Raw genomic sequence first — 13,623 nt, 5'->3', positions numbered from 1 at the left:
AAAGAAAGAACAAGATTGATAAGAGAAAAGGCAATAATCCAGTGTGCATGTTGAAACACACTCTGTGGAATGAAAGGAATTAACTGAAAGGGCCGCATGTGTAGGATGTTTGTGTCTCAGCTTGCCCAGCGCAAGTTAGCAAGTGTGTGTTTTGTTTCTGTGTACGCAATAGATGGAATAACTCTCTGTGGAAGCTCCAGCTAGTCAGTATTTATTAGATGAAACAGTCAGACGGGCCGAGACAGAGCTCTGGATCTAATGCACACGCTGCAGGGCCACATGTGCTGTCTGCTCTTATACTGTATATCTGTGAGGGTGTGTGTGTTTGTGTATGTGTGTGTAATCTGATTTGACCCGCCTCACTCACCCCCTTACATACGCTAGACAAAAAAAAAAAAAAAAAAAAGAGTGTAGATGAGTAAACGGGCCTAGTGTCTGACCTTTTCCCTACTGGAGACGCTGTCTAACATCAGTTCACATTATGGAGACGAGAAAGACAATGATGAAGATGATGAGTGCAGAGGGAACAGTGGGATGGACCGTAACTTACAAGGGCAACCCGCTCTGATTGGAAGAGACGTGCAAACACACACGTACAGTATGAAGACAGCAAAATGACAATCAAATTTTCAAAAATTAGGAGTGGGAGTGAACATTAGATTAGCCAGGCATTCAGTGGGAGGCCTTTCAGCTTGTTTCATAGCTCACCACGCACACAGCAAACATGTGAGCTGGCTATTTTGGGTTGTGCCAGCCCCCCCTCTACCACCCCCTCTAACCACACTCCCACATCTCTATCTCCTTCCATCATTCCCTTCCTGCTGCCACCCACTGCCTCTCTTGACATACAACTTCCCCCTTGCTATAACTGTTTATTTGCCATAAATAGTTTTACTTCTTCACTCAACTCAAATGTGTCTGTTCTATCAAGTGTCAAAACTGTGAAATGTCAAAAGTTGGTATGCTTATAGTATTTTAGTATTTACATTAACTTTTCACTTATATATGATAATCTTAATGGTGATTTATTATTTTCTGCAATCAGTACAGGGAACGATCTAGAGGATAAAACAGTGATAACAGCTCCAAGAAATGAGAATTTAGCCTGCTCCAGACCTGATATTAACCCTTAAGTGACCTTGTATGGGAGATGAATGAGTTCAGTCTTATGTCCAACACATTACCTACGCTAGAGAAGGTTGGAGGAGCCCTAAACTGCAAATAGAGGTGAGGCTCTGAAAATGCAATCTCAGCTTTGTGCAGGAAGAGAGATTGACCATGATAAAGACACAAAGGTATTTCTCATCTTAAAGTACATGGCACAACTGATTCATACAGCCACTGTGTCAAAGCCAAAGTAACAGGCAGGACCAGCTAATACAAAGTCTAAATATACCATTGACAGTTATACCAGTGCCACTTTTTGTAAACTACACCCAAGCTACGCTTACCTTTACAGTTTTGACATCACACGGGACAAATTGTGGTTTACGTAGAGTGCTGAGCACTGAACATGCTGCACTCGGCCCGAGCAGCACAGGAGGAAACACAGCTGAGCCTCAGTCCCATTGTGTAGAGGTAGAGACGGACAACCACATGCTACGACCTCGAAAAACAACTCCTTCGGTTTGTTTCCAGAAAACACACACACACACACACACACACACACACACACATATGCAAACCAGACAAAAACAAACATACCCCCACAATGACAGATAGACAGATGCAGTAAACACATCAAACAGGAAAGACACAGGCAAACACATCCTCACATGGACAGACACGCACACAAAATTGCACTATGTCCTGTCAAATGTCTCAACATGTTTCCAGCAGCTAATACCTCACCACTGTGTTTTACAACTTACAAAAGTTTCAAGTATAACAAGACCAATTCAAGGCTAATATCAGCGCTAACATTAACTGCTTACAAAAATCAAACCTGATTTCTGGAGTGGCTGTGTGTACGTCTGTGAGTGAGTGTATGGCTATGTGCACAAGCGCACACACCTGTCAAAGTGAAGCTGTAAGTGTCAAGCTATGCTGTCAATCAGGACTAAGGCTTTTACTGGTGACTGATACGGTTTGAGTAGAACTGGACAGATCCAATTTTGATCAAGCGGATGTTGGTTTGTGCCAATGCCGTGATAGAATGGCCGAGATGCTCCACTTTGACTGACAGATTGTGTCTCGGGCTGTCCTTCCGTTTGTGTTGTTTTTTGTGCTTGTGTAAGTGTGTATGTGCCTGTAGGTGCATGTGTCCTGTTTGTCTGGCTCCTGACGTGTCCGAATCTACTATATTTTGGATCAGTTGTTGATCGGAGCTTCTCTTCCCCTCCATTTCATTAGCGAAGATATCTTCCACCATATACTATCATGTCAGGGGCTGCTGGTCTGAGCGGTGTGGCTGACCCTGATAAGAAGCACTGAGCCCACTGCTTTCAGTCACCTCAATCATCCCACATACCCTTGAGTCTGTTTCCATAATAGTCTGTCTGTCCTTCACTCGTTCATGGTGAACTTTAACTCTGTCACAGTGACCCTGTTTCAACACATCTGAGGTGTGTTTGGCTGATCGGTCTCCATGGATACACAGTATATAATGAAGCATAACTGTAGGTTTACTGTGTGATTGTGTACAGCTCACAGGCTCTATAGCTTATCTCACTGATGATTTACGATAACCTGAAGAGATTCATCTTTACCTTGACACTACCATGCCCCCCCTCCTTCTTTATAAGCTTTAGTTTTGAAGTCTCAGTTCTCTGACCAACAGTCCAAGATGCTAACATTGACATTTTTGTATGAAAATGACTCAAGCAGTTAAGTGATTTTCAGAATAGCTGCCTATCAATTGACTAATCCTTTCAGCCATGACTCAATTTGAGAGTATTGCTGTGTCTAATAGTTAACCAAAAGGCACTTTTTAGTGACCTATTCTCTATACATTTGCTGAAAGAGATATAAGCTTGGGGCCACTAACTTGACTCCTTATCACACCAAACACCAAAACCTAAAAAAAAAAAAAAAAAAAACCCCGTCTGACAGCGCGAGGACGGATCTAAGTTCATCATTTGTCTGATATGTGCACACAGCCCAGTCTGATCATGAGCAACTATTTCACAGTAACCCGACAGGCTACACTACACCGTGTCGTCTTAGTGTAGCACAAACATACGGCTGTACACGGGCAGAACAATACTTACTTCAGGGCACCACAAATATAGTAAGTGAACTGTTTCGTCAAACTTTTTAATACGTACAAAAACTGTGGTACATTGACGCACAGCACGCACAGTCAAAACCATGCCCCAAAAAAGTGTGGTCAACTTTAACGAGCAACTTACCAGCTCACTTCCTCTCTTTCCCTCGAGTTGTCCCTCCTGCCCGCCAAGCAGCTGCTGCACAAACTTAAGCTTAATTTCATCCAACAGGACGAATGGTCGGTGGTTTTTATCCGTCTTACACTTTTGATAAACTTCATACGAATTGTAACTTAACTTCTTCTTTCCTCTCCCTTTCCTTTCCTTCCTCCTCCCCCTGCCTCCCCCCCTCCACGGTCACGACAGAAGCCACTTCCGCGAACAAATGGCAACGTCATCTGGCCGCGGATCCTGTGTGTGTGTGTGTGTGTGTGTGTGTGTGTGTGTGTGTGTGTGTGTGTGTGTGTGTGTGGTTTTGCCCTGTTTTGCACCTGGCCCATTCAGTACAGATTGCGCAAAAGTAGATGTCCCAGTTCTCATGCAAAAGGCATACCACAACTTACTTTAAATAAGTGCTGTGAAATTTCGTTTTTGTTCTTTGTTACCGCAAGATTACAAATTTACAAATGCCTGTTTTTTTCCGTAAGAAAAATCCCTTCTATGACGTATGTCTATCGTCTATAATTCCTTAAATATTGGTACACACAATATTACATTGTAATATTGATATATGCTATCCGCAATATTACATATTGATATATTATGTATGTGTTACTACCGTACAAATTTACATTTTAAAATGTTGGGTTGATTGCAAAGCATGCAGAATATATATTAATAGTCGTTAATTCTATGTTTCAGATCATATGTCTTGCTTGTGACAGCCACTACAGTCACAGTTTGTAGTGGAAAGAGACAAACCTCACTCTGTAGGCCATAGTCAAAAAATATACCAACAACAAACAAGCCCTTTAGCAGGATACTCGACTTAACCCCAGCAACTACAGTGTAACTACTCATATACATATACACAATAATTCTTTTTCACAGAAGATATTTTGACATGCCACAGTAGGAAAAGCACAGGTGTAAGTAATGGAATAGATGATGGCTTAACTCCTTTTACCTGCTCCAGTTACGGGGTCCTGGTATTGTTCATGCTGGCTCACTGACACACATTCATGGGTTGCTGGGACACTTGAATAGAACAGCACCATCGTTAATGTGAATAGTGACACCTGTGCTTTAGTGTTTCAAAATACAGTATTTATGAAATAAACGAATCTCAACAACATGGGAGATGAAAACATACTTGCTCATACTTGTCAAAATTATGAAATACTCTGTAAAATTCTAACTTTTTAAGTCAAAATCATTTAATATATAATACATATTTTGACATTATCTACTGGTTATCAGTTACATTATAATTTTGTCTTAATTCTGAATTATTATTAGACCATTTTGATTTCCCATAAGCATGTTTTATCATATAACTTTATGTTACCTAACTTTTCATCAGTTTTTTTCTTTTCCTGACAGAAAATGGCTTCTATATTTGACCTAACAGCAGTACATCATGGAAATTTTACATTAATACATAATTTTCTGACAGCTATATATTACATGATTGCTTGATGGGACTGATAGGTTCTCTCTAGGTGAATAGGAATTAATACAGTTTCTTGGCATGATAATACCACCTTTATAACTTCAAACAAATTGATTATTTAATTCTATACATGCATTGTAGCTTATACCACCAATGCATTCTCAAACCAATTCAATACTGTGGATAACAAGCAATGCACCTTTCACCCAGGTCTCAGTTTCATCTATTTTCAGAGCAGCGCCAGACTCTCGGTAGTAGACGAGCCAAAATGCGCCACCCACAGGCCAGGGGAGTAAATCGATTCGAGTCTCTAGAGTCCGTGAAGTACATGTGTAGCGTACTCTTGGCTCCTCCAGCCAGCAGAGGCAGACAAGTGCTTTTTACTGTTTATTTTCAGGCTAAAGAAGAAGCCATTGCTTGGCATCTGTTAGCATCATGCTATCTGAGTGTAGATGCTGCGGACTGACTCTTCGTAGACATACGAGTTATCGACACAATTCGTGTAGCGAACACTTTTCATCAAATTACATATACTATTCCGTATTTCTTTACAACACAGACCTTTTTTCCTTCACTTCCGTTCATATAAAAAAAGCTTCCCGTTAAGACCCGCCTCCGCAAACCTGATTGGCTGTTGCACTTCTCGGGGAAAGCCTTTCTTGTTTTGATTGGACAGCTCACGACTTGTCTTTTGAGTGACATGCAGTCACGAACGTTATGATACGTAACGAGGACATATGCGGCTCAGGAGTAAGTTACCTCGCTTTTGATGAGTTTGGGTTCGTAATTATAAAATCACTATAATATGTACTTCCCCGCAGCATTTGGTAGTCCAGATAAATCGGTATTTTAGACAGATTTTAAAGTATTATGTAAGTGTACTTCCATGCTAACATACTGCTTGCTTGTGGCCAGAGTCACCCACAATGGCTTAAGTAACCTAGCAAGGAGACTTGTCACGGCTAGCAAAGATTTGTCATAGAAGTACTTGACGGTGCGATTTATAGTCAACTTTCATTTGTGTCGGTTAGTTTTATGAAGCAAACGAATATCCTTGCGCTTCATTTCATTTCGTAAGTTTTCAGTGTTACGCAATTTAAAATGTGCAGTAAAGTGCACAGTAGCATGCACCTGCAACTGTCACTTCATCATTTTGAAGGATAATGTTAACACACCAACAAGACAGCTATATCTGCCCCAATTGGGAGTAGATTAGTATGTGTAGATGAACCCTAACCCGCACTAACACCGTCTGTACCTGACCTCAACCTCAACCAGAACTCAGCTGGCAGCTGTCCATTAAACCTTTGCTCCTTTTCTTTGTCCACCACCTCTCAGTTCATCATATTGTAACAAGTTTTATTCAGTCTTGTACATTTTTCTTCCCACCTCTCACCGTGTACAAGCATTACTTATCAACACTTTAGCGCAATGCACATTGTTATGTCTGCTTCCACTTTAAACAGTGCACTTAAGTTTCTACTTGCAGTACAAATCATGTGGGTCAACTTGTCAGTAATTTACTTGCACTTCAAACACTGGAAGAGACATAGGGTGTTCCACATCTGCTTCAGAAAGCTAATGGGCAGACCACACTTGCAGGGTCACCAGCTTAGGGTTTGGCTATCCATCAAGAAGGTGTATCAGTGTAATTCATGCATATGTAGCAATTGTAGTCCAACACCAACAACCTCATTAAACAGAAGTAAATTATTTTTCCCAGAAACAAATTCATCATAAACATCCAAATGCAGTATCTGAAATACAACTCATCATTTATTATTTCACCCTCAACTGTTCAACTTCAGCTCCAAGACCTGTCCAAGTAACAATCATTGTTTGTTGATACACTCTGTGCTGCTGATATGCACAAAACTGCTCACAGTGTCTCCGTCTTTCCCCCTTGTCTTTCTTTTTCTGTTATTCAATTTCATCTCTCCCTTCCAAGATATTTCCTGACATGGACAAGTTATGAAGGAGAAGAGGGCCTGAGCTGGAATGAAACGTTTTGGGAAAGTTTATATGTCTTCTTCATGTTGATGTAAGATTTGACACAATCTTTTCTTGTCTTCAAAGGGACATTGTGTCATTAACAGTAAAATGTACAATATATTACCAATTTAACATACATTGCATTTATTTGTAAATGAATTGTTACTGACTGTTGATTTTTTTTTTTTACAAACTTGTGCAACTTGCACAGACACCCAACTTTACATTTGACAACAGAAACTATATGCAAGAGTGTAAATGTTTAATAAAGAGTTTCTTAAACATTTTTGCTCTGTCTCCCAGCTTTGCTCTTCCCAAGCTGAGTAGAGCAGTGGTGCGTGTGAGGAGACTGGCGGCTCAACTCAGCAAAGCAACAATGTCCACAAACCACCAGGAATCCAGTCCGTCCTCTGCAGCCAATGGGGATGCTCCCACTGCAGCAATTCTTATCATTGGAGATGAGATACTTAAGGTGATTTAGCGTTGATAGTTGCTTGTGGTTTTTATGACTTTTAAGCTGTATTTGTGTGATTGATAGTAACCCACTGAGAATCCTTGAAAGTTTGTGGATTTGAGAAAATCCAAATAAATCTGTACACTTGAAAGTATTAAAACACGCATCCTAGCATGACACCCTAATTCATCAGTAGGCCTCAGCTCTCTGGACCACTATGGAGCCCAGGATCCACACTTCATATCCTGAGGAAAACCCTGTGATGGTTATTTGATGCGGCCGCAGTGCTGAGTTTTATTATGACAAGTTCACCATTATTTCTTGACTTGACATGATCATGATTTAAACATGAAGCCTTTGATTTTGTCCAATGTCATGTCAAGAAAGACTTTGAAGTCATGGTTAAGTCCCTGAATGTGATGCTCAAATGAGGGTGGCAACACTGGATTGAAACTAACCAAGTGTCTTTTATCGTCCGTCGTCTCCCAGGGTCACACAGTGGACACCAACAGTGCCTTTCTGACACGAGCACTAAGGAAGCTTGGAGTGTCTGTGCAGCGCATTACAGTTGTACCAGATACACAGGAGGTCATTGCCAAAGAGGTGGCCCTCCTTTCGCCTCAGTACACGCACCTCATCACCTCGGGAGGCATAGGCCCCACCCATGATGACGTCACCTTTGAGAGCATTGCCATGGCGTTCCAAGAGGAGTTATATCCCCACCCTGAGCTTGCCCAGCTTGTTAAAGAATTCTTTGGGGTGGTGGACAAAAACAGTGCTGCTTTGAAGCTGGCCATGGTTCCTCGCTCAGCCAAACTTAACTATGGAACCGACCCTCAGACTGGACAACTGCTCCGCTATCCACTGGTGAGTCTGTGCAGGACAGAGCGGGATGAGCTTATTTCATCAAACTGCATTTGTTAAATGCTATGATTCATGTTGATGTAAAAAAACAAACTAGATCAAATATACTCAAGGCATGACAGGTCAGTGCCATCCACCTACTGACTGTGTGTTCACCTTTTCCATAAATTTTTTGGCTTCAACAAAATTGTTCAGCTGACACAACTTTCAGGAGGGTGTTAACTCAAAATCCCAAAATCCAATAATATTCTGTCTGTTCTATCCTGTTTATGGGTTATAAAACAGATTGCTGCATTAACTACTAACCAGACACTGCGGGAGAGAAAAACAGCTTCACATATGGAGCAAAGCAATTTCATTGAACTTTTACAGAAAGTAGGAGTGAAAGGCATACAAGCATTTGTGTTGCAGTTTGCTGAAATTCAAACTTGACACGCTGATAGTTTACCTTAATGAAGTCATACAAACGTTCATGGATTTAAATGTATCATTTAGACCATTAATTAAATGAAGTAGTTACACATATGTGTGCATCAGCTACATTTATTCATACGGTTGGTTATACTGAACACAACACTGACTGTACCCTAACACACTCAGAGCATATGATTCACACCATCTGGCCCATATATTCTTACTGTATATGTTGTGTCCACCCCCTGTTCTCAGGTCAGTGTGCATAATGTGTACATCTTTCCTGGGATCCCGTCTCTGATGGAAAGGGCCTTCACTGGGCTGGAGCATCTCTTTGCTAGTTCAGGGACCACTTTTCACACTCGTGAGGTAACATCTAGACCAACCCTATCATTTACAAAATAATCCATCAGAATACTGTGTTTTCATAGTACAAGGAAACTCACCAAACATCATTGTTTTAGGTGTTTGTGGATGCAGATGAAGCAGAGATCGCCCCTGTGCTGACCAAACTGCAGGCTGGTTGGGGTAAGAAGGTGGCTCTAGGCTCCTACCCCGACTGGCTGAGTAACTATCACCGAGTCAGGCTGGTCCTGGACTCAGACAGCCAGGAAGAGGCGGACAAATCCCGGGCGCAGCTGTTAGATGAACTGCCCAAGGGCAGCGTGGTGCCCTTAGTCACTGACCCGGTGTCCATCGCCACTGCTGAGGTGTACACACTGGCCAACAACGGTGAGGGGGAGACGGGGTGCAGAGGGTGGTGGGAGAGGATAGTTAAACTGTGTTAACTTATATGAGGGGAATATTGAAGAGAACTCCTTCACTTTACACAGGTGTTGGGACTAATAAATGAAGCAAAGAGATTAAAGTGATTATAGCAGTAAAATCATGTGGATTATAAAAACGAATATAACTGGTATGAGACTGAACAGAGAATAGAATCATGCATCAGTAACTAAGATAAGACAAAGGACATGCAGATATTTTTACTATAAATTTGACATAGAAATGAGGGATCAGTGATATTACACTTAACAAAATTTGACTACCCTCCCTGTAAAACACCCTCTTGCTGTGGATTTCATTTCCCACAGGTACGCCGTTAGGTGAGAAAGTTATGTCTGCTCTGAAAACGATAGAGGCTGCACTGGATCAGTATTCAACAGGGGAAGTCTGTGTCGGCTTCAACGGAGGCAAAGACTGCACGGCGCTGCTCCATCTCTACTATGCTGCACTGAAACGGTAACAGGAGGGGAGAAGACCTGATGAGACAATTAGAACATTTAGGGGCAGGAGTGATTTAATCAGGACAAAGCAAATGACCTGAGAGAGAAGAGATGAAAGGGAGATTCAAATTAAAAACATAACGATAGCACTTTTGCACAGTGGGATGTTACAGTAAGAAGTAAGTGAAGAAGAAAATGAGGTCGAGAGCAGCAACTAGACTGAGAAAAATGTTGGACAAGACAGACTACTTATTTGACTTTTCTTGACCTGTGATGGACAGATAGTTGGAGGTAATGATAAGGAGAATGGACACTTATCTAATCTTTTTCTGTCCTGCTGTTATTTATCTTATTTTAATGTCCCATTTCCTCTCTCTGCCCCTCTCAGACGGTATCCAGACGGTAAAGACAAGGTGAAAGCTCTGTATATTCGTATCGTCTCTCCATTCCCAGAAATGGAGAGATTCCTCCAGGACACAATTAAAAGGTGACTATAATAATAAAAACACATTTCAGTGGATTTCCACTGTTTTTTTGCATATTTATTTGATGAGTTTTTATCTTTTTACTAGGTGTTACCAGTTCAAGTGGTTGTGTATTAAGGTTTTCTGGTTTTAAGGTCTCTAATCTTCTCCATGTTGCAACACCTCAGCTCATTTTTTGGCGATCTTTCTCCCACAGGTACGACCTGGATCTCTTCTCTGTGGAGGGCAGTATTCGGCAGGCGCTGAGCGAGGTGCAGGAGCGGAGGCCGGAGCTGAGAGCCGTCCTGATGGGGACCAGGAGGAGTGACCCCTACTCACACACACTCACATCCATGTGTCCCACCGACCCCGGCTGGCCAGACTACATGAGAGTCAACCCGTTACTAGTGAGACTCACACAAACGCACCCAAATAACAGAGACACTGTTACACTGTTATATGGTCTCATTGTCTCTACAAAAACACCTCAAAATCAACATAACTAAGTCTTTTAAGTGAAACATACATGTAGCCAAAAGACGAGTGATATTTGAAATTGTTGTAAAAGTTGGAAATTCAGGTTTACTTCACCCACCTGACCTTTTTTATCTTAAGAGCAGCTGCAGACATTTATTATTAAAAAAAAAAAAATTCAGTTACCCCACTTTATTTAAAGCTACATGTATATGTTGCTGCAGCTTTTCGACAGGTAATACAAATGTATTTTCACTGCTCTAACCAGGCAATTTCATCCACACTACTACGTTTTTAGTTTTAAAGAGTATCACTCTCGCTATGTTTTCGCCTGGTGTCCACACTACTCCAGAGTTTTCGAGCACCTGAAACAGAGACTTTTGGAAACATGGCTGGCCCCGTTTTGGTTTGAAAACTCTGGGGTTGTATTGCAGTGTGGACGGGCTGAGACCTTTGGAAACAATGACATAGACACCCGTGGTCGCTCCCTGCTTTGGTCTTATCAGCCTCGACTACCAGTGGTGAAAGCAACGTGGATAACTAAATAAAAGCGTTACTGACCTCGCTGTCTTAGCAGCTGTACGCTACAACTGCCTTCACTGTTCCTTGTTCATAGTATTTTCTGCAACTAACCAACTGCAGAGAAGACAGTCTGTTTCCTGTGTGCACCAGCTCGCGCATGCCCAGTGTATGTTAACGGTCATGTATGTATGTGTTTTCAGGTGCGATCGTATGGACGGAGATCGTTTTTCTTTTGAAATGAAAACGTGCTAGTGTTAGCAGTGTTAGTGCCATTTAATGCAATTCAGCAGCCTTACAGTAATTATACATATGTACATACAGTAAGCTCCACACATTCGTAGTTGCTGTTGGATTGCATTTTTGTTGGTTGCAACCTCTAATGTTGTTGCTCTTCCATCTGCTTAGTCTGAAGTGAATGCAATGTCACTTGCTGCATTTGAGTTTTAAGAATGTGTTCAGAAAAGGGAAAATCATTTTAGAATGGCAGTTCGTGGATATGCATGAGTGAATCTCATGGGAATTCAGCGGAGGACGAGTCAGTCACAATTGAATTTACTGTCTTCCAACAATCTACAGGACTGGACGTATCATGACATCTGGTCGTTCTTGAGGACGCTATATGTGCCCTACTGCATTCTCTACGATAAAGGGTAAGAACAAATCCACCCCCTCTTTGTACATTTTCTGTATCCTCCTTTCATTTTGGGGTTGAACGACATCACAGCCGCAGCGCACAATTCCTGGTCTTAAACTCCTGTGTCGACCTGCAGGTACACTTCACTGGGCAGCATGGACAACACCTGTCGAAACACGTCCCTCCAGATGGTGGATGGGAGAGGGGTGACACGGTACAAGCCAGCCTACCTCCTGGAGAATGAAGAAGAGGAGCGAAACTCCCGTGCCTGATGTAGCCTCACTTCTCCCTGTCACCTGTTGCTGATGGAGCCAGATTTTCAGATCACCACTCACACTATTGTCCTTGTGAAGAAAAGACTCAACGCATCCGACTGCAGAATGAGATTGTGAAGGAAGTCTGGTTGTGTGTGTGTGTGTGTGTGTGTGTGTGTGTGTGTGTGTGTGTGTGTGTGTGTGTGTGTGTGTGTGTATCTTTGTTACTTGTGTATACTTGTGAGTCTATAAAATAGTGGCTCTCTGTGCTGTTGAATAAAACATCAGTCTGTGTCATCTTTTTCTGTTGTCATGTTTCTATTTTCAGAGGAGTCTCACATACTAACAGCAGCCTGCAGGGCTTTCAATATGGCCCTTGATTTATCTCATTCATGAATCCATTTGTCTTATTTCTAAATCCAATAAGACCAATCTGCCCAGAAAGACAGCCTCTATCAAAATGTATTAGTAAATAATATGAAAAGGTTTTCTGTCAAGGTGAGAAAATCAGGTTTTAGAAACTTGGTGTGCAGTAGCATGGACAGACTATTGAAGGTCAACCAGCAGGCTCTTATTGATTCATCTGTGGCTCACACTGAATATCCATAATTGCAGACTGCAGTGTGTTAAACTGAGCATCCCTGTAGCCAGCCTTCACTGGAAAAACCTCCACTTTGATGTAGTTCTCTTTGCGCACCTCACGGGCGCGTTGTTCTCACGTTTTCCATTTAGCACCAGTGATTACAATAAATTACCTTCTCTGTTTCCAGACATGATTGAATCCAGGCTCATCGATCCCCCCACCCCCACCCCTCTCTCTCTCTCTCCCCCTCCACCTCTCTCTCTCTCTCTCTCTCTCTCTCTCTCTCTCTCTCTCTCTCCTCCTCGCCTGTAGATTAGTCAACGCCGCGCAGCGAGGATCGATACCGGCCGATCTAATAAAGCGGGTCGCTTACGAGGCCACCGCGGGGCTGCACACACTGTTACACCAGCAATTACCACCTCCAGCCCGGCCCCTCATACCCCTTAACTTATCTGTCCGGGCTTCACGGCTTGCTTGATTTATTAATAATAACAGTAATAAAAGAGGCAATGAACAGAGGCTTTATAATCACAGCAGAAATGTAATGGTGTGTGTGTTTTACTGCTGCGATAAACACGCCGGGACATTGTCTGGAATGATGATATTTGTGTGCAAGAAAATGATATTACTATATTCTTACAATGTATTTTTTACAATGACGTTGCTCAAACCTTGTGCTACTTGCAGGCAACTTGGTGAATAAGAGTGAATCACTAACTCAGTTGTGAAAAGTAGGCTACATTTACTCAAGTACTCCACATACTTGTACTTTACTGGAGTATTTCTATTTACTTCTATTTCAGAGAGAGACGTTTTACTTTTTAGTCTGTTTATCAGACAGCTATAGTCATGGGTTGCTTTTCAGTTTAAGATTTTATATTAAAATCCTATGATAAAACAAAATACAATGCACGTTTCAGGTGT

General features: G+C 41.9%; 1 protein-coding gene across 2 annotated transcripts; it reads left to right on the top strand.

Annotated features, from left to right (window-relative positions):
• Window positions 1–1,607: 1,607 nt before the first annotated feature.
• Window positions 1,608–12,413, top strand: flad1 (flavin adenine dinucleotide synthetase 1). 2 transcript variants are annotated; one of them, XM_023408910.2, is made up of 11 exons: window positions 1,608–1,626; window positions 6,767–6,859; window positions 7,114–7,282; window positions 7,754–8,131; window positions 8,798–8,911; window positions 9,007–9,274; window positions 9,637–9,784; window positions 10,157–10,255; window positions 10,450–10,639; window positions 11,805–11,878; window positions 11,999–12,413. In XM_023408910.2, the coding sequence occupies exons 2-11, from the start codon at window positions 6,852–6,854 to the stop codon at window positions 12,132–12,134; spliced, it is 1,584 nt and encodes a 527-aa protein (XP_023264678.1). In that variant the 5' UTR covers window positions 1,608–1,626; window positions 6,767–6,851; the 3' UTR covers window positions 12,135–12,413. The 2 variants fall into 2 exon arrangements, with proteins under 2 accessions (XP_023264678.1, XP_023264677.1); XM_023408909.2 differs by lacking the exon at window positions 1,608–1,626 and adding an exon at window positions 5,419–5,568.
• Window positions 12,414–13,623: the final 1,210 nt, after the last annotated feature.

The sequence above is a fragment of the Seriola lalandi genome, unplaced genomic scaffold, assembly GCF_002814215.2.
Source record: "Seriola lalandi dorsalis isolate HSWRI2012SDOR001 ecotype SW California unplaced genomic scaffold, Sedor1 jcf7180002054376, whole genome shotgun sequence".
Taxonomy (NCBI): domain Eukaryota; kingdom Metazoa; phylum Chordata; class Actinopteri; order Carangiformes; family Carangidae; genus Seriola; species Seriola lalandi.
The sequence above is the reverse complement of the archived record's forward strand: the minus strand, read 5'-3'. Positions and strand labels throughout refer to the sequence as shown.

Excerpts from the sequence above, each read along its gene's own strand:
- flad1 (XM_023408910.2), top strand. Across the intron at positions 9,275-9,636 it reads GTACACACTGGCCAACAACG|GTACGCCGTTAGGTGAGAAA; the intron begins GTGAGGGGGAGA and ends CATTTCCCACAG. Across the intron at positions 9,785-10,156 it reads TACTATGCTGCACTGAAACG|ACGGTATCCAGACGGTAAAG; the intron begins GTAACAGGAGGG and ends TGCCCCTCTCAG.